The sequence below is a fragment of the Marmota marmota genome, unplaced genomic scaffold (assembly GCF_001458135.2).
Source record: "Marmota marmota marmota unplaced genomic scaffold, marMar, whole genome shotgun sequence".
NCBI classification, from domain to species: domain Eukaryota; kingdom Metazoa; phylum Chordata; class Mammalia; order Rodentia; family Sciuridae; genus Marmota; species Marmota marmota.
Genome location: NW_026000093.1, coordinates 29477404 through 29502898, shown reverse-complemented (window position 1 = coordinate 29502898; position 25495 = coordinate 29477404). Strand labels below are relative to the sequence as shown.

The 25495-nt window shown below is 36.8% G+C and overlaps 1 protein-coding gene across 1 annotated transcript in view; it reads left to right on the top strand.

Moving 5' to 3' along the window:
• Window positions 1-1694: 1694 nt before the first annotated feature.
• The window catches only part of Mrps28 (mitochondrial ribosomal protein S28), a 109909-nt gene continuing 86108 nt past the window's right edge, over window positions 1695-25495 (top strand). Inside the window, exon 1 of the mRNA XM_015485901.2 lies at window positions 1695-1954. Coding sequence (XP_015341387.1) covers window positions 1745-1954 — 210 coding nt within the window. The 5' untranslated portion in view covers window positions 1695-1744. The remainder of the gene's footprint in view (window positions 1955-25495) is intronic.

Here is a 25495-nt window from a genome sequence, read left to right as displayed (position 1 = left end):
GGGAGTACTCACCTGGAATAGAATTTATATTAAGCTCCTACTGAATTTATAAGGGTTTTCCCACAGTTGGCTAGTTGTAGTGAATCCTACAATTACTTCTAATGTTTTGTATATTGTCTATGCCATAGAAGGCATGAGAAAGGCATCCCTAGCCGGAGGCATTAGTAAAATAGGGTTTGTGGTCCTAAAAATTACTTCCCTCAGTAATTTTTTCAAATGACATGGAAAAGTGTGTGCCACCTGTCTCCAAAATAGCTTGATTGCAGGTTAACATTAAAACTACTGGGTAAAAGATGGCTGAACTACTTCATTAATTAAAAAGTGAAGTATGGTGTTTGAAGAAGGTGGGCAAAAGCTCGGAATTAATATTGAGGTAAAAAAAGTGACAGAGCCGCTGGTACAATACACAGGCACTGTCTGAAATTCCCTAGTGTTAGAGAACAGACAGATGTAAATGGTGGGAACACAGAGATTAAGAGAGTAATTCCCCCCAAATGGGCCCACTGTGCTGCCTCCACATGCTTTCTTTTCCAGAAAGCAGTTTACCTGCAGCCCTGTCTAGCCATTCCTTAGCAAGCTGCCAGTTATCTGCAGGAGAACTACAGGTGGTTGTTAAGAGGACCCCAAGTTGCACTGAAGGAGGAGCCTTTTATGACCAGATACTGAAATACTAGGAGAAAAGAATAGTTCCTCCTAGCCATAAAATCTACAAGAATATATAGTTGAGTCCACCTAAAACTTAAAAATAAATAAATATTTTTTTAAAATCCAATTAGAACTGGCCAGCATGGGCCAAGGTGACCTAGAGTTGTCAAGACAGTAGGGATTTGAAAGGCTGATGTCATCTTGCTGTCAGCCAAAAGTCATGAGGTGGACCTGGGTGGGACATTTTGGAAACATCTCTGGGATCCCCAATAAAACTGAAGTGTAAGAATGGCACATTGTCCCTCTCCTGTCACAGAGGCAATTCTCTCCTTTGAGAGTGTCCACATTCCTTTTCCCTATCCTTTCTATAAACTCATTCCTGTTACTCTGAGCAACATGTCTGAAATCTTTCTGACTTGATCACAAGAATCAGGGTTTGAAGGGCAGGTTTTTGCATTGCCTGTTTCTTGCAAGGACCGAGCTCCTTAACACTAGAAGGTACAATAGCTATTAGGAGGTGACAGACGTCTCAGATTATTATATTCACGTGAGGACTGGCCCCAGAAGTGGCAAAGGACTAACTTGCATCCAGAATTTCACGAATGTGAATTGTTCGATGTGAACTGCCCAGTACAAAGGACCTAACAGCAAATTCCTTCCTTCATGGAGAAAATTCGGAAAGCACCTAAAATTTTAAGTACAACACATGGTATATTGGAAAGTGCTCAAAGGCACAAAGAAAGCAGAGCACCGGCGTGCATATCGGGACTTCCAATTCTAAGTAGGGTAACAGGGAGATAACTTCCAATTCTAAGTAGGATAACAGGGAGAACTGAAGGAACCTGAAAGGTTGCATTACTGCACTCTGCCATGAACTAAGCGCACTTCCCACACGAAACGGCGATCTCCAGTCCCTGAAGATATAGTCCATGCATTTTAACTTAAACCTCCACTTCCTACACTTCTTCCTCAGCACAGCACAGCCCGCAAACAGGCGGACCTCCTGGCTCCGCGGCAGGTGGGCGGACCTCTCCTCGCTCCGCCCTTGACCCGCACGCTTGCGGAACGGAGGCCGTAGGTCAGAGGTTGTGAAGGCGTCATGGCGGCGCTGTGTGGGACCCGTGCCGTGGCTGCCGAGAGCCATTTTCTGCGAGTGTTTCTCTTCTTTAGGCCCTTTCGAAGCGCAGGCACTGAAAGTGGCTCCGAAAGTGAGAGCTCCGATTCCTCGAAGCCTCAGACGAGTCCAGGCGGCTTTGCCAGCGCGTTGGAGCGGCACTCAGAGCTGCAGCGGAAGGCGGAGCTCCGACGGGTGAGAGGCAGCCGCGGAGCCACGCACACGACGCGGTTGGGTGGCTGGGGCCGGCGTAAAGGGTGGGGTCACGCCTGTGACATGTGGGCGGGGCCGGGCCGGCTAGTGGGCGGGGAGTCGGCGAGGGGAACCGGAACTGGGAGGGCTGGAGGTGGCTGGTGGCTTGGGGGACCTGGGGGACTTGGGAATCTGGGAGGCTGGAGGGCTGTTGTTGGGCCGTGTGTTGGCTCTATGGCTGGCCGCTAGCAGCCGAGCGCGTGGCTGGTGTTTTTCTTCATTGATTGTACTTTTATGTGACTGATTCTGTAAGCGCGGGTCTTGCTGGGGCTTGCTGGCTCTTGGGCAGCAGGGAGCGCTGCCAGTGAGGAGGTCTGGGGCGACTCCGGGGACTGGTAGAAGTGGACTCACACTGGGAGAGGCAAGGCTCTGCTTGGTCTCCTTCTATACAATAGCTCCAGTGTGGAGCTTCTTGGTAGCTGTTCTAAGTATTTGTTAGGGGAACGATGGAATTACTATTTTTCTGAACTTGGGCAAGTGATTTAACAGGTCAGTGCTTCATTTTCCTTTTCTGTAAGTGACATTTTTTGGGTTTCTTACCCCTTTGCCTTAGCCAATATTTTTGCAAAGTACGAAATAACTAAATATTAGTGAAATAAAGGAAATAGACAAGTACAGATGTTGTTTTTGTTTTGTTTTTTACTATTGCATTCAGCAGACATGAAATTGGATATATTAAAAAAAATTTCTCAATTTCTGTATTTATTTCCTTGGGTAATAGTATCAAATAGCTAATAGGCAGTTTCCTGGATTGTAGGATCATTTTAGTCGTTAGAGTCAAAATTTTCCTAAGATCCAAGGAATAAAAGAAGTCTGATGTATATTCTCTTTTCTGCTGTAACAAATTACCACAAATTTAGTGGCTTAAGACAAATTTGTTATTTTGAGGGTTGTGAGAAGTCTGCAGTCTCACTGGGTTACAACCAAGGTGTTGGCAGCGTTTCCTGTTCCATAGGTTTTGGGAAGGAACTGTTTCCTTGCCTTTTCTAATTTATGGGGGCCACTGGCATTTATTGGCTCCTGGCCTCCTTTTGCTTCTTCAAAGCCAGCAACAATAGGTTGAGGCCCTCTCACAGGGGGTTCTGTTATGTCTCATTCATTTTTGTGCTCCTTTATGATTAAATTGGATCTGCCAGATAATCCACAATATTTTTTTTCTAAAATTAGTTGATTAGCAATCTTAATCCTACCTGCAATTTAATTCCCCTTTGCCACAGAAGGTGACATTCACAAATTCTAGGAATTTGGATGTGGACATCTTTAGGGGCACATTATTCTGTCTACCATACCTGAAATCATCAAAGGGATGAATTGGATTCATCCTTGGCATAAGGCATTGCTAACGAAGTGTGGTAAGGTAGGAAGCATAAATATAATTCAGTGTTATTCTGAATATTTGTGTAGGAAAAGAATTTCCCTGTTTCTCACCTTCACCCTTTCTCATTACCAGCCCCATAAGTACCCTATTTTAAGTTTCTTCAAAATCTCCAGAAAATAATTCTCAGATTGCTGAGTTAATTGTGGCAAGAATAAAAATTGTGGCATCACATTAGCAAGTGTTTGAAGCTAAAAATGTCTCCCATACTTTAGTGTTTCACATGATGAGCAGTAATAAATGTTTAATGAAGGAGAAATTCAGGGTGTTTATGAGTGAGCAGGATTCCCTTTCCATTCCTCTCCAAGACAATTCTAATTGGACTGTTCAGTTTTTCCAGTAGGCAACTGGGGTATTTCCTGGGAGTCTCAGCACATCCGTTGGATTTGCCTCGTCCAGCTGAGACTAAACAGTCTCCATGGGCAGTTTTTCTTCACTAACACAGTTTTGAAAACATTATTCTATTAGATGGAGAGTAAGTGTGTTTAGTTCTGACATGTGGTTCACATTTTTCTGGTTTATAGTTCTTGGACATCTTGGTTTAATGGAAGGGTAATTTCCTGGGAAGGATGGTATCAGGAATCTGGGGTGTAGTCTTGTGTTTTATGAGTTCTTAGCTTTGTAGCATTTTGAGTGTTCCCTTTTATTCAGTAATTAATACCTCTGACTTCAGCTGTGCTGAAGGTCATTACACACATAGCAACAGAGTTGTGCTCTACAAATAGGACATAAGGAGGTGGTCTTTATGTTTTTCTTGGGAACGTTGTAAACTGCCATTCCTGTTCCCTCAAACTTAACTATACATTTCTTGCTATGGTATTAAAGACTTACTGGCCTGGGGCAGAGGTTAAAAGTTGCCCAGTTTGAGGCTGCTGGGATTGTGATACTCATCCAGCCATCTTACTAGTTGAGTGACTTTGACAAATTAGTTTGCACCCTTATATCTAAGTGAAAATAATACTCTAATTGGAGTTATTGGGAAGTTTATATGAAATAATACATTTAAAAGGTTCTCAGCACACAGTGTAGAGAAAGCTTTCACTTAATGCATTTTAGATATTATGTGGCCCCAGCCATTTCTCCATTGTCCTCCAGCATATTGGAGAGTATTTGCACCAGAGATGTTTCCAGAACCACATAGTTCTTTTAATGAAACCCCACTATTAAGTTGTGAATAATAAGCCTTGTCAAACCATCCATGTAAGTTCATCCATTGTAACACATATACTCTGGTGGGGATGTTGATAGTAGGGGAGGCTATGCAAGTTGGGGGTCACAGAGCACATGGGATTTCTCTCTACTATTCAGTTTTGCTATAAACCTAAAACTGTTCCCAAAAAAAGAGTGCACGTAAGAGGCTATTTAAAAAATGTAGATGAGTCTATAATTTTAGATTGAGCTGTACAGAAACAATAAAGTTAAGTTTTTTACAGAAAAAAAATTAAAACTAACCAAGCAAACAAAATTACTCCAAATCAGCATGCACATGCACATGCCGTTCTGTTTAATCTCTAATTTAAGGATATTTGTAATCTCTAATATCTCAGGCAGCCAGCGCCTCACCAGGGTAATTTTTTCTGCGCAGAAGGAGATAAGCCACCTGAGAAATAAAGTCTGAAATAATTAGTGAAGAAATAAGAGGCAGTGTCAAAGAATAGATTTTAAAAGCAGGGCCTCTGATAGGATCTTCCAGTCCTGGTAGGAGCTGGAACAGAGCAATAAAAAAATGGCTCTGGTGGTTTATTTAAGGGGGTACATCAAAGGCAGGGGTAAAGTTTCAGGGGTGGAGTCTTGCTTCCTGATGTCATGTAGTCAGTAGGTTGATTGGCATCTTGGCAGGTCACACCCATCTCAGAGACGCTATGTGGCTATAGCAGGTTACCCCATCTCTGGTGCTTTGTGGGATCTCTGGCAGAGCTTGGTGGGAGTTCACAGCAGGGTTGCCATTGTTAAGTTCCCTAATACCAGACTTTCCCATTCAATGGGCTTCCATGCTGATTTGGTCCACACATAGTCCACAGATGATTCTTAACGCTCTAATATGTCAACTTAATATGTCAGAGTACTATATGCACACTTCAGAAAGAAGTTTATCTTGGCTTTTCTCCCCCCAGTGGAATGTAAGTTTTAGGAGGACAAAAAATCTTTCTCCTTCATTCTGATAAGTCCCTAGTACCTGGCACCATGCTTGACCCGTGGTGGGCACTCTGTAAATATTTGCCAAATGGATAAATGAATGAATGGTACATGCATTGCATATGGAAACTTCAGTTCCACTTGACTTGAATTTGAATTGTGATATTTGTGCGACTGCTCTCAAGCAGTTTGCACAAGTTGAATAATATAGGCTTGAGCATATTAGTTAAATGTGCCTGACTAGAACAATAATTGAGTGAAAAAAATTGTAAGAATAATAAGAAAACTCAAAATACTACATTAGATTTAATTTTAATGTTTATTTGGAAGTTTTGGGTGTATTTCTATCTTATATTTATGATGAAGAATATGAGTAGTTGTTAGCTGTTGATAGGGATCCAACTTAACATTCCTTTTTGAAGTTTTTGTATCTATTTAATTGAAGACTATCCTGAAATTACAAGATGAATAATTACTTATTTTGTGATCAGGATTTTTGAAATAAATTAATTATTTAAAAAGTATAAAAGCAATATTTATTTACTTTAAAAAGACATTTTAATAGTGCTGAAAATTATTATGTGAAATATAAACAACTCTGTTTCCTTTTTCTAATTTTCTCAAGGCTGTAGAGTATGATTTTTAATGGATGCCTCTGGAGTTTTATATATGTATACATATTCTAAGTGTAATTATTAAATGGTTAATACTAAGTACTATTCTGGACTATTATTAATGTTTAAGAATGTAAACTCTGGGCTTTAAATCCTGGCTCTTCTACTATTTATTAGCTACTTTTCTTTGAGAAATGACTTAATATCTATGTATTTCCTTTTCCTTTTTTGTAAAAGGAAATTCTGTGTCACGGTATTATTATGAGATAATCTCTTTAGGGCTGTTCCCTAAACAAATCATTATTGTTTTACCTTATTATGTTTTATTGATTAAATAATTTATTATTTAAAGCACTGAATACAAGTGCCTAATACTTTAAAAAAATCAGTATTTTTAGTTGCTGCTGAAAATTGTTATTTTCACTGAAGTATAACTTTGAGTTATAAGTGTACTTTATGTGCCTCATTTAAAAAATTGTTGGTATTCCATAGTAGGTATCATTTATTAACTAGAAAAGGCCTTCATTAAAAGCATTAGATTGTTGCCCCTCCCCCAACAGTTAATATTACAGTGGACATTTGCTCTTTTGCATGCTTATGAAAGTGAATTTATAGGATGTGTTCTAGGAGAAAGTATATGCATATATGCACAGTTTGAACTTGAAAAATTAGTTGGTTTAATAAACTCCCACTGTAGTGCTTTGCAATGCTCATTTCCTCGCCCTCATTAACGTATGCTGTTATAAGTGGATTTGCTTCTTCTTTTTCTTCTTTTTTGTGGTATGGGGGATGGAACCCAGGGCCTCCTGCATGCTAGGCAAGGAATACTCTACCTCAGAGCCACATACCCCTAGGTGGATTTTCCTCTTATTGGACGACCAAAACAAAATACAGGAATTAGGAACTGGGTTTGTTATCCCTCATCTCTGATTCCCATCAAAATTGCTACACATTCACAGTTTTTACTTTATAATAAAGAAATGCTACCAAATTGAACTCATAAAATATACTAATAAAAACTAAGTTATATGTACATATTAGGGTTCTATGTAAGATATTATTGGTAAAATGGCTTCTGCTTATTTTTTTTCTTTTGAAGATAAAAGTTTGCTGTTCCCTAAACAGAACATTATTGCTTTACCTTTGCTCTTTTCCCTGAAATTAACTTCTCTGACTGCAGATTTCATTGTAAAAATCACAGGAGGTGGGGGGTTCCATCCAATAGAAGATCTGTTAGGGGAAGAACTAGTAGAGGAAGGAGATTGAGGGAGAGGGAGGAGGGATGGGATAAGGAAAGAACAGTGGAGGACTCTGACCTGACTCTCCTATGTACATGTGATATACTACAGTGAATCTCACAGTCTCGTACATCCACAAGAATGCTAATTAAAGAAAAAACTGTAAGTAATTAGCAGAGAGATCAGTAGAGTAGAGTGAAGGGAACAAGGGGTGGAAGGAAGGGTGGGGAAGGGGAAGTACTGGGGACTGAATCAGAGCAAATTATATTCCATGCTTTTATAATTATGTCAAAGTGAATCCTAATGTTATATAAAACTAAAAAGAACTAATTAAAAACAAAGAAGGGGGGAAAATCATCTATTCTTTTGGGCCTCTGTAATCTCACCAACCAGGTGCCACTCCTCTTGAATGTCCTAAGGCATTGTTTTCTACTACCTTTATGTTACAACTGTAGTTTTAAGTTACATTAAAGTCATTTGTGAGCCTGTTTTAATCTGTTTTCTACTTGTAGTTACTAGAGATCGAGGTTATACCTTATTCACTCTTTTTTTTTTGTTTTGTTTTTTATTTTTTTAATTTAAAATTTTTTTTTATTGGTTATTCAAAACATTACAAAACTCTTGACATATCATATTTCATACATTCGATTCAAGTGGGTTATGAACTCCCATTTTTACCCCAAATACAGATTGCAGAATCACATCAATTACACATCCACATTTTTACATAATGCCATATTAGTAACTGTTGTATTCTGCTACCTTTCCACTCTTTTTTTTTTTTGATATGTGTGTGGGGTACTTGGAATTGAACCTAGGGGCACTCAACCACTGAGCCACATCCCCAGCCCTATTTTTTATTTTATTTATAGACAGGGCCTCACTGAGTTGGTTGACACCTCGCTTTTGCTGAGGCTGGCTTTGAACTCGTGCTCCTCCTGCTTCAGCCTCCTGAGGTGCTGGGATTACAGGTTTAGGCCACCACGCTGGGCCCTTATTCACTCTTTTTATCTCTTGCATAAAGCTTTACATATAAGCAAGAATTTAATACAATATAAATTGTAATAATATTTTAGTTTGATGGTTGAATAATTATAAATGAAAAATGACATTCAGATCACTTATTATGGGATTTTAAAATATGTATATATACTGAAGTTCAAGTAGTGAGCTTTGATTTAATTTTTAAAGTCCTTAAAGTGAAAACTAAAGTGTATGTAGACCTCAGAAATAAATAATTTTCAGTAACAGCCCAAAAAATTATCCTTGCAGAGACCTTTTCCTCACAGTCAGGTCTGAACCAAGGTCAGTGCATCATGATCCTTTTCCTAATAGTTCACTGAAGTTACTCTGTAAAGAGAGCTTGTGTTTAAAAGACCTGCAACAATGTTGTTTTGTGTGGAGGCTTGGAGTTCTGTAATTGTCCTGTGCTCTCTTATTCACTCTCTTTTCTTTTGGTTCATGAGCTTTAATACTGGTTTATGCATCTATTTCTTCAACTAGTTTTTGTTTTGTTTTGGCTTATTTTGGGGGTTGGAACAAGCCCTGTTTATTTTTGTGACCAATAAGTTGCCCACTTATGTATAAAAAAACTGGTAAATATTTGCAAAAGTGGGCTGGGGTTATGGCTCAGCGGTAGAGCACTTGCCTATCATGTGTGAACCCCTGGGTACCATCCTCAGCACCACATATAAATAAATAAAATAAAGGTCTTGTGTTCACCCACATAATTTGCAAAAGCTTGTTTTTTTGTGTGTGTATTTTTGTTTTTTGGCCAGATACCTTTCTTCTCCCTGTTCCCTGCTTTTAAAAATCTTAAAAGCTTCATATCTCTTTTGTACTTAAATAATATAAATTTGCAGACTTGGGACCTGTGCTGTAGCATATAACCCATCTCATAGCCACAAGGTGGCAACAGTTGAACAGAGGTTTGTTTTTTCTGCTCTATGAACATTATCACTACTGGTCCTTTCAGTAGAGGGTGGCACATCACTTTCCAGCACGTTAAAAAAAGCAGTGAAACAACTTACTACTTTTTATTTATTTAGAATGCTGAAGTTACAGGAAAGCTTTTAGTTTTATTTTTAACACTATATTAAATGGATTTCTTGCAAATATTTTTAAATGCTATGTTTCACTAATATTTCTTATTGCTATTTTTTATTTCAAAAGACTGGAATATTCTGGGAGACAGAACATTTCAATCAGATGTTTAGTTCTTTTTAAAATACTGAAAAAATGAAAATATAGATTGTTTAAAGGATTTGTTTTAATATAAAGGAAAAATTATCTAAACTTTTATGTAACTTTTAAGTCCACTAAATTCATATGGCATAAAATTATCTAGTTTTGGTTAATCCTTTGTTTTCCTTTAGTTTTGTGTTGAGAACTTTAAAAATTGCACCAGTCTTTTAAAATTAAAATTACTATGTAAAGGAATGTTGGAAAACATTTCTTATTTTAACTGTGATGTCAGCCTGTTTTTATATTGTAGAATTCTAAGAGAGTTATCTTTGAGTTAATGATAAAGAATCTTCTGAAATGTTTAGTTCCATTTTCAAAGAATGTTTAGAGAAATGTGTCCATTTAATTAAAAAAACAACAACAAAAGAGTGAAATGAAGTAAATAGAATTCTCGGGGAAAAGTAGGTTTTTATCAGTACCTATATTGTGCTTATGAGCAGTAGTATCCATTTCCTAAAAAGGAAGATGCTTATTTTCTGTATGAATTGTATTTTGTAGGTGGTCATATGATCTGATTTCTCAGGTCAGCATTAGCTTTTGCTATTTGTAGATCTTTCCTAATTTCTTATTTTTGACCAGAAATGTTGCTACCTTCTTTTAATGTGTTTAGGTTTTATTTTGCTTTTAATTTTTTTTCTTTTGAACATATTAATTATTGTGGCATGAGTATAGCCCCTAAGTTTGTTTTTATTTATTGGCATTAAGGAAATACAAGAAGTTTTTAAGTTATACAGAATGCAACTTTTGTGAAGAATCTGATTTGTATGGTTCAGGGAGTAAAATTAAATAGTTTGGATTTAGTTTGGATTTTGCTCTCCTTTTTAAAGCTTCAGGGACTCTGTGGTTGGCAACTGCTGGACAGTGAGTCAGTCTTGGCACAGGAGTTGGCAGTTCAAGTTGCCTGGTTTCTGACCAGCTTGATATGGTTGGGTTCTCTCAAAAAAAAAAAAAAAAAAAAAAAGGTGGGGGGGACACTGGGAGCTGGATGCTACTGGGCAGAGAATATGTATCCCAAAGACATGAAAACATGTTTATATAACAACCTATGCAAATATGGCATTATCTATAGTACTAAAACTGGAAACAGTTCATATGCCCTTTGGTGAATGGTTAAATTACAGTACATTCTTATCATGGAATAGTACTTATCAATAAAAAGTAACAAGCAATTGATACATGTAACAATTGGAATGACTCTAAAGGGAATTAGGCTACATGAATAAAAAGCCAGTCTCAAAGGGTTATATATTGAGTAATTCCATTTATATGACATTCTTGGAATGACAGATTTATAGAGATGGAAAACAGATTAGAATGGAATAGGTATGTAGATGGGAGTTTGAGAGGTATAAAAGGACACACAGGGAAGGGATCTTATGTCAGTGGAACTGTTCTGTATCTTGACTGTGGTAATAAATAGGAACCAGTACATATGATAAAATCTCATAGAACGAGATACATGCATGTAAACAATTACAGGTCAAACGAGTGAAATCTGAACAAGACCTTTGGACTGTATCAGTGTTGATTTCATTTCCTAGTTGTGATAGTCTTGCAAGATGTTATCACTGAGGGTAAGTGGTAAGTGGGTCTCTGTATATTATTTATTACAACTGCATGCAAATTTACAAGGATTTCAAAAGAGAAAGTTTAATTAAATATAAAAGGATCATTTCATTAGGCTGTCAGGCCCAACACAGGTAAGACCAATGAATTTAATAAGCAATAAACCTATTACCCTATACTATTTCCTACAAAATGATTCTTTGGTGACAAGCACTGTCGTATGGAATGCCTTGTCAATGAATAGAGCATTATATACATTCAGAAATGTATATAATGCTCTATTCATAGATGTGTTTTGGTAGAATCTTTTGGACAAGTAAGACAAGTCTATATTCAGAGTGCCTATTTCCAATGATAATGTTGTTATTTTTTTCTCTACATAAAATGATTGAATGTAATCAACTTGCCACCAGGGAATGATGCTATATTGGTATCTTAGCATTGGTCTCTGCTGTTGGCAGATTAGTAATTTAGTGGAGATTGTAACCGTATCAACATGGGTGAGTAAAAGTCAGTGTTCCTGAATTCATTCATAGTCTCCATCTCAACTATAGAAGGACCTACCACTTTGGTGACATTCTTACATGACTAGTAGTCTGAGGTATGTTGAGATACCCCTTTTATCCCTGAGACAGAAGCATATCCCTGTTGCCAGAGTCACTTTGTTCTTGAACCTATTTGGGAGGGGTAGGAGTAGCTGGGGAAGGAGGTTGACAGGCATTCAGGGGACTGGTTGTCTTGTCCACCTGAGAAATAAGATTCTTTGATGAAGAGGTCATTCACATATAACTTACTATGGTCTGACTGTGGTTTGTCTCTCAAGGGTTCATGTACTGAATGCTTGGTTCTCAGTGTGGTGATGTGAGAGGTGGTAGGGTCTTTAAGAGGTGGAGTCTAGTGCTGGGAGATTAGCTCATTGGGAGTGCTGCCCTCAGAAGTAATTGGTATAATTCTTATGGAACCCCATTTAGTTCTCATGAGAGGTTGTTAGAAGAGAGCAAGTCTGACCCCTGAATTGCATTTTGGCTTCTTTTCTTGCCATGTGATCTCTCCTTATCAGATACACTGCGACCATGATACCATCTGCCATGATGAGACATAGTTATGGGGGCCCACATCAAAACAGTACGATGCTATTTGAACTTTCACACTCCACAACTGTGAGTTAAATAAACTTCCTTCTTTATAAAGTAACCAACTTTGAGTATTTTCTTAAAGCAATGAAACATAGACTCACACAGACTTATTTATGTTTTTACTCTGTGCCTATTCAGAGTACCTCCCATCCCAACCCCAATACTGGAGAATGAACCCAGTGGCACTCTACTACTGAGCTTCATCATCAGCCCTTTTTATTTTTTATTGTAAGACAGGGTCTCTCTAAGTTGTCCAGACTGGCCTTGAACTTGGCGATCCTTCTGCCTTAGGCTTCCAAGTAACTGGGATTACAGGTGTGCACCACCACACCCAACTTCTGTGCCTATTCAGAGAGCTCAAAACCTTGTCATCTATTTTTTGGTCAGGTTTTTTAAAACACCTAGCCATCAGCAAAATCATTCACCATTTTCCATAATAAATACAAGCTATCTCTCTTTCTGGGCAAAATGATCATTTGCATGTATTGTTCAGGGAGCTGCTACTTTAACACTGTCCTTCAGTGCCCCCTGGTTCTATATAATCAGCCACCTATAGAGGGCTGTCAAAGACTCCTCCAATTTCATTTGTCACAGATTCTCCCAAGCACCACTATAGCTCAAGAAGTAGACTAGCTGGCCTGAGAGCCTGGACCTGTTGCAGAGTCTTATCTCCTTCTGGGATCCTGTCAAAACTGGCAGCTTTTGGGATTCTTGATAAAAGGATTAGAAAAATGTGTCTAAATAATAATGTATTTGTTGCTTACAAAGTTTAAAAAGAATTACTAAGCATTGTGCTCTTTTCTTTTTAGTAAGAAGGGGTGTCTTTACATGTTCTAGACCACTAACCCTTAGGAATTTCACCAAGGTGGGATTTATTGTCATCTGTCATTCATGTGTCTTACCATGTATTGCTGCTTAGAGGTTCCATCAACAAGTGTAGTGGACCAGCATGTTGTCCAATGGAATGGAGTGGCAATCACAGTTCCTACAGATTAGACCATAACATAGAGCTAGAGAATTGATATAACCTTGAGATAACATGGGCTTTACTAGCAGTTTAGATAAAGAAAGCATTGTCAGGTCAATAATTGCATCCCAGAGGCTGAGGTATATTTAATTTGTTCCAGCCTTGAAACCACTTCTAGTGCCATGGCAGCTACAAGTGGATTTATCACCTGATTAAGTTTATGATAATGAATTGTCATTCTCTGAGACCCATCTGTTTGCTGCAAGGTCAAATAGGCAAGTTGAAGGGGAATGTTGTAGGAATCAGTATCTCCAAGTCCTTCATGGTGGCACAAATTGCTACAGTCCTTCCAGGATTACTTTAATTTGCTTTTTTGGTAAAGTGGAACAAGGGCAAGTTCTAGTATCTTGCACTTGTTCTTCTCTAGTTTAATAGCCATTATTCCATAAGTCAGGGGACCAATGAGGGTTGCCTAGTACCTATTTGTTGCCTAGTACCTATTCCAGTTGTCTTCTGGACTGTAGAATAACCACAGCATGGGTACATGGGATGGACTTGAGCTATAATGCTATTGAGTATGTGAACTCTGTAAGCCCCTATTCTGGTTCTCTAAGAAGCAGTCAGGGGGCTGGGATTGTGGCTCAGTGGTAGAGCACTTGCCTAGCATGTATGATTTATCATACATGATAAATGGAGTGGCAATCACAGTTCCTACAGATTAGACCATAACATAGAGCTAGAGAATTGAAGTAACCATATATAAATAAATGAGTAAAGTAAAGGTCCATCAATATCTAAAAAACTATTTTAAAAAAGAAGCAGAGTCAGTTCAGATAATCTCTGAAAAGTCTGATTATTTCCCCTTCCTCTATGAACAGTCACCTAGGTAAATAGCCATAACACCCCTGGGAAAGAAGATTGGTAATAAAAGTTTTTGACTCTTGGTGAAAGGAGTATCTAGAGATCCTCACAGGTAACATGCTAAGGGGCAGGTGAATAGGTCAGAAATAATAAATCCACTCCAACATTCCATTCCCTCTAAGCCTTTTAGATGCCTTCCTTTATCCTTAGAAAGTTCTGGTATTTCAGTTTTATTTAGTGTAGTCTAAATGGGTCCAGGTTTCATTCAATCAACTGGGTGAACTCTTAAAAGCTATTCCTACTCACCTGAGCTAACACCGTGTCTAGAACATCTGCTTAGCAAGCTTGTAATAATAAATTTTGATTTCAGGCAAGACTGTTTTTCCTCTCACCATGATACCAAACTCTCAGGCTCCATTTCCACACTTATCCCCAATTTCTGTTGATGTAAGTTGGCAAAATCATGCAATCATTTTGTGTACATTGCACGTCCACATGGACTATACTTTTTATCTTACCCATGATAGTTTGCTGAGAACTTGAGTTTGTTTAAAGGTCTGGGACAGTTTTGTCTGATAAAACATTTTTGTGATGATAGGAATATCCTATAACATGCTATCCATATGTAGTTTTTGTGTATTTAAAATGTGGCCAGTGCAATGGAGGAAATGAATTTTAAATTTTATTTATTTTAATTTGAAATTAGAGTGAAGTGGCCACATATGTCTAGTGGATACCATGTTGAACAATGCAGGTCTGGAAACAACAACAAGTCATAGAGATGGATGTTTAGGAGGATCAGTTGTCCTTTGTAAGTACCTTCAGGGTCGACCGTTGCAGGTTCTTCAGGTAAGGAGAGACTGAGTTCCTGAAATGGAGATGGAGGGACTTCTTTTATTGGCAGAGAACACTCAGTAGAATTTAGGGGTTTAAGCATATACCATCCCATTTCAGTTTTCAGAATCTACTGCTTTCCTAATTGATACTCTAATATTAGAGAATCTGAAAAGATGGGAATACGATTTGTATTGTCTTTCAGCTATCTGCAGAATTAGACTGTGAATTTGTTTTTTAGAAAACTCAATCATGACTAAATAAGATAAAGGTTTCTTTTTGGACTGTCATAGATACTTTGAAATTCCTTATGTTGACCTTTTATCTGGGAATTTTTAGCATCCAACAAACAACACTTTTATATTTCAGTATTTTGATCTAATTGATATGCGACAGAAAATGCTTGCTTACCACAAAGCCTTGATTTCTGTGGGTACTTGGTTATAGATGTCTCCAGGTGCTACACCACACACTGCTACATGTACCTGCTTTGCCACCATACACTGTGGGTACCCCTTATCACTAGAAATGGAATCAGCTGATGCTTTTAAGCAGAATCAATTTGGACCACCGACCCTGAATAACCCAGAATTTTTTTCTGACAGCCCACATTAAGGTTCTTTTCCTCTGAAACAGTTTTGGTATCTCATCTCATATTCACAGCCTTGCTCTAGGGACTTAAATTTAGTGTCTATTTATGAGCCTGTTCCTGTCCTGGACATTTTTCCCAGATGTTATTTGTCTTGCCCCTGTATTTTTATGTGCAGGTTGAATAAGAGAAGAAGGCACCAGTAGCATCAATCAGATCTCTCAAAACACTTTTTACAGTAGCCTCTTATATAACACATTTCCCAAAGAATTTTTTTGCCTAGTGTGGTTGTTGAACATTGAAATGTGGGTGTTAGATGGTGCCATAGATGGGATAAAAATCGATTACTAGAAGGTTGTTTATAAAATACAATATAGGCCAATTGTATTTTTTGCCTTTTAGGAACTGAGTTTACATATTTATATAGCTTCTTCTTTTTGTTTTTAGTAGTAAACAAGACACATACCTGTTTTCATCTTGAAATATAGCAAAAAAGTTAAAATTTTAAGAATAAAATTTAAACTTAAATATAATGTTATTAAAGAAACTGTGTAGCACTGATTGAGTTATGTAAGACCTGAGAGCACATCTAGTTTTGGAAATGTTCTAATTCCTACAATAGTTAGAAGTAAGATTCCATATGTCTACCTGAGAGAGAGAGAACACCTAATTTCCTCTTGTAACTATGTTTCCCTATATCTAATAATTATTCTGCTACTATAAAATCTCTTCATTCCAAAGTTTTTGAAATTTTTCAATCATGCTTCTTCATTAAGAGATTTTTGAGGACTTGTTCAGGTATTTACTTTAAAAAAAATATATTTTTGTGAACAGTCGCCACTTTAACCTTTCCTGTAACTATTTCTTGCCTTCTTGATAAATCTTGATAACCTCACTTCTCTTCTGACTTTCCTTAATGTAGGATGTGAGGGGTCTCTAAGAGTAGAAAAGGTTCTTCTCAGTAACATTTTAAACTCCTGTTTTATTGGAAATGCTTTAAAAAGCCTCCTTAATAGAAATTTTCTCTTTCAATTTTTTCTTTAGCATTAGCTCACAGCTTTTTTCTTTTTCTGTATGTACTTACCATCTTAATTGACTTCAGCATCTCCATTGATGATTTTACCAGTACTTTGACTAGATAGGTTTTTATTATATTTAGATCCTACAACCTTATTGTAAACCTTATTAGTTCCAAGAGTTCTTTTGTTGTTGTGGTTGATTTCCTTTTGTCAAAAAAATTTCTGTATCTACATCTGTGTGTGTATATATATATGTATGTGTATGTATATATGTAAATAATATGTATACAATCATGTCATTGGCAAAGGAAAGATTTCTTACTTCTCAATATATATACCTTTTATTTGTGGGATTGGTTTTTATTTTTTGGTCTTATTGCATTAGCTAGAACTTCCAGTATGATGCTGAAAAGCCATGTGAGAGGGTACATCTTGCTTTCTTCCTGAATTTAGTAGAAAAGCTTCAAGTTTCTCATCAAGTATGATGTTAGCTGTAGGGTTTTGGAGATATTCTTTATCACTTTGAAAAGTTCCTATAACTAGTTTACTGAGAATCTTTAATCATGAATGAATATTGAATTTAGTTGTACTTTTTTTTGCAATTATTGATATGATCATATGATTTTTCTTCTTTAGCCTGTTGATGTGATGGATTACATTAATTGATTTTTGAACTTGTCATAAAACTCACTTTGTATGGTGTTTAATTCTTTTTAAGTGTTGTTTGATTTGTTAATATTTTGTTGAAAATCTTTAATTCATATTTATTATGAAACACATTGGTCTGTAGTTTTCATTGAAATGTCCTTACATAGTTTTTGTGTTAGGATAATGCTGACCTCATAGGATGAATTAGGAGGTGCTCTCTCTGTTTCTGTCTTCTGAGGGAAATTGTATGTTATTCTAAATGTTTGGTAGATTTCATCAGTGAATTCATTTGGACCTGGTGCTCTCTGTTTTGGAAGGATGTTAATTATTTATTGAACTTCTTTAATAGAAATAGGCCTATTCAGATTGCCTGTTTCTTGTATGAGTTTTGGTGGATTGCGTCTTTCAAGGAATTTGAGTATTTCATTTAGGTTATCAAATTTGTAGGCATAGAGTTCTTTATTAGTATTTTAATGTCCATGAACTCTGTAGTAATATCGCTCTTTTCATATCTTATACGTGGTTTTTCTTGGCATGGTTTTGGTACTGTCTACAGTTTTAGGCATCCAGTGAGGGTCTTGGAACATAGTTGTCATGGATGAAGGGGGCTATTATATTAGTAATTTGTGTCTTCTCTCTCTTTATCTTGGTTAACCTGACTGGAAGCTTATCAAATTTATTGATCTTTTTAAAGAACCAGTTTTTGGCTTTGTTGATTATCTGTACTGATTTCCTGTTTTTAGTTTCATTGCTTTTTGCCTCAATTTACATTTTTTCTTGTTTGCTTTGGGTACAGTTAGCTTTTCCTTTTCTGTTTTGTTAAGGTGAAAGTTTAGGTGATTGATTTCAGAGCTTTCTTCTTTTCTAATATATGCATTCATTACCATAAAATTCTCTCTAAACACTGCTTTCACTGTATCCCACAAATTTTGATAAGTTCCATTTTCATTTAGTTGAAAGTATTTTTTAATTTCTCTTGAAATTTCTTCTTTCTCTCAGATGTTAAGAAGTATAAGTATGTAGTATATATTTTCCAAGTATTTTGAGACTTTGAGACTTTTGAGCTAAATTTCTGTTATTATTTCTAGTTTAATTCCATTGTTATCTGAGAGCAGACATTGTATGATTTTTAAACTCCAAAATTTAATGTGTGTTTTATGATCTAGAATATGACCTAATTTGGTGACTGTTCCAAGTGAGCTTGAGAAGAATATGTATTCTGTTGTTGTAGGATTAAACAGTCTATAAATGTCCATTATATCCAATTGATTGATGGTGGTGTTGAATTCAACCATATCCTTATTGATTTTTATGCCTGCTGGCTGTATCCATTTCTAGTGGGGGAGGGGTGTTAAGTCTCCATTTGTAATAGTGAATTTGTTCATTTTTCCTTGGGGTTCTATTGGTTTTTGCCTCATATGTTTTGGCTTTCTTTCTTAGGTGCACCCATATTAATGATTCTTATGTATTCTTGGAGAATTGATCCCTTTATTATTAATGAATTTCTTATCATGAACAAACTCTTTTCTAGTCTATTAAGAATAAGAAAAATAAAAGTTTTTATTTTATTTGCACTATTCCTTCTCTAATGCTCTTTTTTTTTGTTTATGTAGATCCAAGTTTCTGACCTTTATGTAATTTTTCTTCTCTCAAAATAATTTCTTTTAATATTTCTTACAAAGCCTACTGGCAAAATATTCCATCAGTGTTTGAGAAAATCTTAGGTATTTCATTTCCCTCTGTTTTTGTATGAATGGTTACTGAGAAGTTATAAGTAGTTCTTGCCTTTATCCCTTTATTGGTAAGGTGGTTTTTTTTTGTTTTTGTTTTTATTTTTGCCTCTGGTTTCTTTCAAGATTTTTTTTTCTTAATCTTTGACTTTCTCTAGTTTGAAAATTATATGGTCCAGTGTTTTTGACATTTATCCTGCTTTGTGTCCTCTGAGCTTCCTGGAAGTGTGGTTGGTGTTTGATACTAATTTAGGGAAATTCCTGGTCATTATTATTTCAAATACTTCCATGCCTTCTCTCTCTCTCTCTCTCTCTCTCTCTCCCTCCCTCTCTCTGTCTCTCTCTCCTTCTGGAATTCTCATTATGTTTATCTTATACCTTTTGTAGTTGTCCCAGAGTTCTTGGATATTCTGTCCACCACCCCATCTTTTTTCTCTTTATTTTTTTTAGACTTGGCTATTTCTATTGAGATATTTTTAAGGACAGAGATTCTTTCCTCAGGTGTCCTGAGTAACAAAAGCCTATCAGAGGCATTCTTCATTTCTGTTATAGTGTTTTTGATCTCTGGCATGTCGATTTTGGTACTTTCCAAGCCATTTCAATCTTTTTGAGCTTGCATGCTGTTTTTGTTACAGCACCTCTGAACATTAGAGCCCTTAGCATCTTTAGCATAGTTGTTTCAGATTTCTGGTTTAAAAATTCCAACATTGCTTTCATATCTGAGTCTGTCTCTTCTTACTGCATGTTTTTGCTTTTGTTTTTGGTGTTATTTTTTGCTTTTCGATATGTTTTATAATTTTTCTTAATGGCTGCACATGATATATTGGGTAAAAGGAATCACTTTATATAAACATTAGTTATATGAGGATAAGAGGAAATGTTCTACAGCCGTATGAATAGGTCTCAATCTTTTAATAAGCCTGTGCCTTTGGACTGTAAACTTCACTTGTGCTTTTTGGGCGCACCCCTGCTTCCATGGGACAGGTGCTTAAAGCCTGCTGGAGCTGGGTATTTCCCTTCCTCCAGGTTAGGCTCTGATAAAACCCCAGCAAGTCAGATTCTGGTTAGTTTCTCCTGAGGATATACCTTGTTGATCAGAACAGAAGCTCTGGTGTACTTCAGAATTATTTTTGTTCTATCCTCTCCCCTTGCCTGAAGCACAAAGGGATTTTTCTTATATCTTTAATGTGAGAACCAAGTTAAGCTCCTGGAAATTAAACTCACAAAAGTGTGGGAGCACCCAGTGACTGAGTCCCTCTGGAGTTTTTATCTCCCAGACTTGTCCACTCTGAGCCTCCACCAATTCATCAGTTTAGTTCACATTTTCCTACATTGGCATTTCCTACAGAGATTTGGGGCTTTGACCAACAGTTCAGTTCTCTATATTTTGCTATTTGAGGAGTAACAGTTTGCCCTGTGACTCCCACCTTTTCCATGTATTTAAAGGCATTGTTATTTTCTTCAGTTTGTTCATCTTTTTACCTGTTAGGAAGAAGTGACAACTTCTAGTTTCTTACATTCAGCACCAGAAACCAGAAGTCACCACACAGTTTTTTAGTATCATATTTTAAGACCTTTATTTCCACTTTCCTTCACTTGTAGATATGTGGTAATTTGCATATTATTATCACTTAGAACTATAGTTCTCAAACGTCTGAGCTCTTTCTTGGATCACAGTTTTATCATTATCATGTTCACTAGTCCCTTAATCTCACCTTTCACCACCAGTCTATCAACTTTTATCTGGTCCTATCTTACTTCATACTGACTAGAGTCACTTGACAGCCATTCGGATGTCCTGGAATCTCACTCCTTAATCTTTTTTGCCTTGCCTGCCACCCTAGAACTCCCTTAATGTAACTTAAATTGTTCTGCTGTTTGCTGCTGGTTCTCTTAGTCCAGGAATTTTAACCTTGATATTAGTGACAGCTGGAGCAGATAATTCTTTGTTGTGGGAAGCTGTTGTGTGCACTGTTGGATTTTTAGTGGCACCCTGGCCTCTCTGCAGTAGCATCTCCAGTCATAACAATCAAACATATTTCCAAACATTGCCAGATGTCTCCCGTGGGGCAAAAATTATCCCCTTTGAAAAATATTAGGTTAATCAATGAAATTTTATGGTGGCTAATTCTAGAAAGATTTGGCTAATTTTTTAAAAAGCTAAATTTGGGGGACTGCTTCCTTTAGACATCATTCAAGTAGCTTACATGTGGCCATGCATCTATTTCATCCTCACAACAACACTGAACTCTGGGTACTATAATTATTAATCACAGTGTATAAGGCGATACCTTGTGGAGCAGCACAGAGGCACAGTGCATTGCTTCATCCACAGGGCTGCTCAGTGGTAGAGCCCAGATGTGAAGCATGTGTCTGGATTTCAGAGCCTGCCTTCAGGAGCCTCCAGTGCTAGTCCTCACTAACAACTGCACAGCTGTCGTTTTAATTCTTTATTGTTTTTTAATGTTATCTATTATTGCATAATAGAATATCCCAAACTTAGTTCTCCTTTGGACAATTTGTTCAAAAAAGTTTTTAGAGAAGAGGGAAGATATTTATTTTTGCTAGGGCAATAAATGCCTGCTTACCAGGTACTGTGCACTTGAGATATTTTGTGCTTAACAGAGATTGGCTGTACTATCTCTGTTTTTAATGTAATTATTTCTCTTGTTTTCATCTGGTCTTCTCATCGTAGCCTTCTATTATTCCTGGTGTCACTAACTCCACATCTTCATGAAATTCTTCAGGATAGATGATAGATTGACTTTTTTTTTTTTTTTAGTGCTCAAACCGAGGGCCACATGCTAGGCAAGTGCTGTGCCACATCCCCTCAAGATTATTTTTTTTTAAATCTATTAATTGACTACTTTAGTCTAATAGGATTTGAGTTTCCTAGAATTTCTGTTATTCTGCCATACTATATCCTTCATTTTAAGTTTTTATATGATGTCTCTGTCTACTTTCTGTATCTTGTGACAATTTTGTTGAATAACAGGTATGGTCTTTGTATTCATTAGTTGGATTGGGCAGTGTTTCATGTTTCTTTTAGTGCTAATAATCTCTGATTACAACCTGTATAGTTTGTGCCTTCATATGCATGATAGTTATAATATGTATGTACACTTAACGTAATAAAGTAATGCATATTCTTTTGTAGTCTAGATTTTCTGTAATCAATAATATAGAGAAGAAAATAGTTCTATACATAAATTATTACAGTTAGCATATGGCATATTTCCTTAGAGGGATTATCTATATAATATCACTAAACATACATAAATATCTGTAGAAATATATACACTGGTGGGTTGGTTTTTTTTTTTTTTTCAATGCTGAGGATTGAACCCAGGGTTTAGTGAATGCTAGGCAAGGACTCTTTCACTGAGCTACATTCCCAACCCTATCGTGTTTTCTTAAACTATCTACCAGATAGTCTGTGTTCCCTAAAATCTCATATAGGTTTATGTAAAAACCTTAATATGTAACAAGTAAACTTACTCTCTTACTCTGCTGCACCCCACCCCATTTCTTAATACTCCTCAATTGGATATCAAGTCCTTGTTTTACTATTTGGAAAATATCTCTATTTCCATTCTTTTGTTTTCCTGTGGCCACAGCTGGGTTCAATAAAGGCCCTTTATCATCTCTATCCAGGCTACTTGAGGATCGAGAAGCTTCTCAACCATTGACCCTCTTTCCAATTTTTCTTTTCCTCCCTCAAATTCACCTTTCATGCTGTTGCCAAAGTTTTTTATTTTGGGTTCTGGGGATTGAACCCATGGGGCTCTACCACTGAGCCAGGTCCCCAGCCCTTTTTTATATTCTGTTTAGAAATAGCATCTCACTAAGTTGCTGAGGGTCTTGGTAAGTCACTAGACTGGCCTTGAACTTGTGAGACTCCTGCCTCAGACTCCTGACCTGCTGGGATTACAGGTTTGCACCACTGCTACCGGCCAAGGCTTTCTTTTTAAAACAAAGGATAAGTGCTGTCACCCCATTGGTGACAAACCTCTTTTGACTCCCCATTTCTTATACGATTTTTAACTCAGCCTGGAATAAAAAAGACTCTTTACAATTGAAGTATGAGTAGCGATTACTTTCAGCAACTATTTGGATCCTATGCTCTGTAGTAATGCTGGTTTAACTCTGTTTCCCTACCATTGCACATATTTACAAACAAGGCCCAGAATACAGACAAGAGCCAGAAGAGAGGCAAGTGCTCACCACTCAATGTATGTTTGATGAATGAGTGATTAAAAGTGGTACTGTTTCTTTTATCTGTAATCCCTGTACCTTTCCCCTTCCTATCTAAACATTCCTGTTCAACTTCAAAGTGAGAAAACTATAGCAGAATAACAGGAAATCTGAGCTGTATACAAATTTTTAAAGGAAACAATCAACTCTGGTTACCTGCTTTACTTCTGAGACAACTTTTTTGGTAACATTTTCCATAACCTGGATGTAGGTTATGATACAGACCCAACATTAGATTAGGTATACCTACCACTTTGGAGTTTTCATCCACAGGAGAGGAGCTAACAATATTGGTTTAGACACCTAATAAACAGGACTTCCTGTTGTCAACATGTATTGTGGGAGTTGCTACATTTATTATTTTTAGAAGTCACCTGACAAGTAAATGTGTATAGCTGGGCTTGTACCCTAGGAATTCAAAGATGGTTCCACATTATGATTTTTGAAGGAGAGCTTTGTCTGATTGTTAGATAGAGTTTCCAAAAATCAGTGAGCAATAATGAATGTACAGTTTAAAAACAAATTTAGTTGTTAACTAACAAGTATTATGCTTGTAGTAAAATCATTTCACTCACTGGAAATGCTTTTGCCTTCATTGTAAAATGTGATGAAATAAAAGCAAAAGTAATTGAACAGAAAGCAATAACAAGTTATTTCCAAGTTATTTTATTTTTTGTGGTTTTGGGGATTGAACCTAGGGCCTCATATGCTAGGCAAGTACTCTACTCCCTAACCTTCCCCTTGAATTTAAAGTTGTCTTAAAAAATCATTATTCCTAGTTTTATAAAGTTTATGATGAAATAGGTATTTCACAATAGATTTACTGAAGATCTCAGAATCTTCTTAAATAGTCAAGAATACTCAATTTATTAATGTCTTCTACATTTTTCAGTTTATTATAATATGAGTTTTCAAAAATAGTCCTTGATGATACTCTGTATTTCAATGTTTGGTGATATCTCCTTTTTCTTCTCTAATTTTGTTGAGTTGGGTATTCTCTCTTTTTATTTTGTTTTGGCTAGGAGTTTATTGTTTATCTTTTCAAAGAACCAACTAGATGTTTTGGCTTTCTTTTTCCTGAGGCAGAGGCCATAAACTCATGGTCCATGAGCCAAATTCAATACCTGAGTGTGTTTTGCCTGATTTGTAAAGTGGAAAATTTTTATTTTCCAATGTATAAGTATTTTAAGATTGGAAATTTTATATTAATGTATGGATTTGGGGCTTCTTGGATAATTAAAACGTGGCAATAACTGGACTTGAATTGTAGCCACAGCTGCAATTGAATAGTGGCTGCACCTTTTAGGCTGGGTACATATTCTTCTGCATATCTAGCTCCTATGTGGCCTGGCATTTGAGTTTGTAATCCTTGGAGTAATACATGCACTAAAATTAAGTCATATTTATAGTTGTGTAGTTTAAAAAGTATATATGCAATGGTACTTAGTAATTTTCCTTGAGTAACAAATGTAAAAAGTCACTCCAAATACAGGATGTAGGTAGCCGGATCAAATTGTTAATGTTCTTCTGTGATTAACTCTCACAAATAGAAACATAGTACTTCCCTTAGTTTGTGCCAAAGCATGCACACATCATTCTTTGTGAAAATTAAAGATGAGTAGAAGGTACATCTCTGTGTTCATGGGTTCCTACAAAAGCATGTGTTTGGAAAAAAAAATTATAAGAGAAAAAAAAAGGAGTAATCAGGTTACATTATATGTTCAGCCATCCCTCAAGTGAGTTGTCTCTGCAAAAAACACTCCTAGAAAGTGAGCAGCACAAAATAGTTGAAAAAGCTATTTTTCTTGTGGGATTTTACCGTTGGAAAAAGAAAGAAATTAAACTCAAGTCATTTAAATTAGTACAAGAACTCATGTTCAGACTGATAATTGTGATAAAGGGTCCTTAGGTGTTTTTATCTGAATATATATTTGAATTTGTACTAAATACATAGTCCTTCTCACCAAACCTGAATCGGATGTCAGTACTAGGAATAGTCAATGGTCTCTTTGGATGCCCTCCTCACCTTCAGATTCTGACACACCCCAGGCCCCTATTCTAGGATACTTGATATGCAGACTCCCCTCTGTTGTTTACCTGCCTGGGCTTTTGAGACTCACACTGGCTCACCTCATCCCTCCATCACCTGCCAAGTGCAGGTGTCTACTTTTCACTGGTTCATCTTCAGGAAGGAAAAGGAAGAAGAGCAAGTTGAAAAGTTGAAGAGCATAACTAGCTTCCCCTCCCCCCCCCCCCCAGTGGACACAACATCT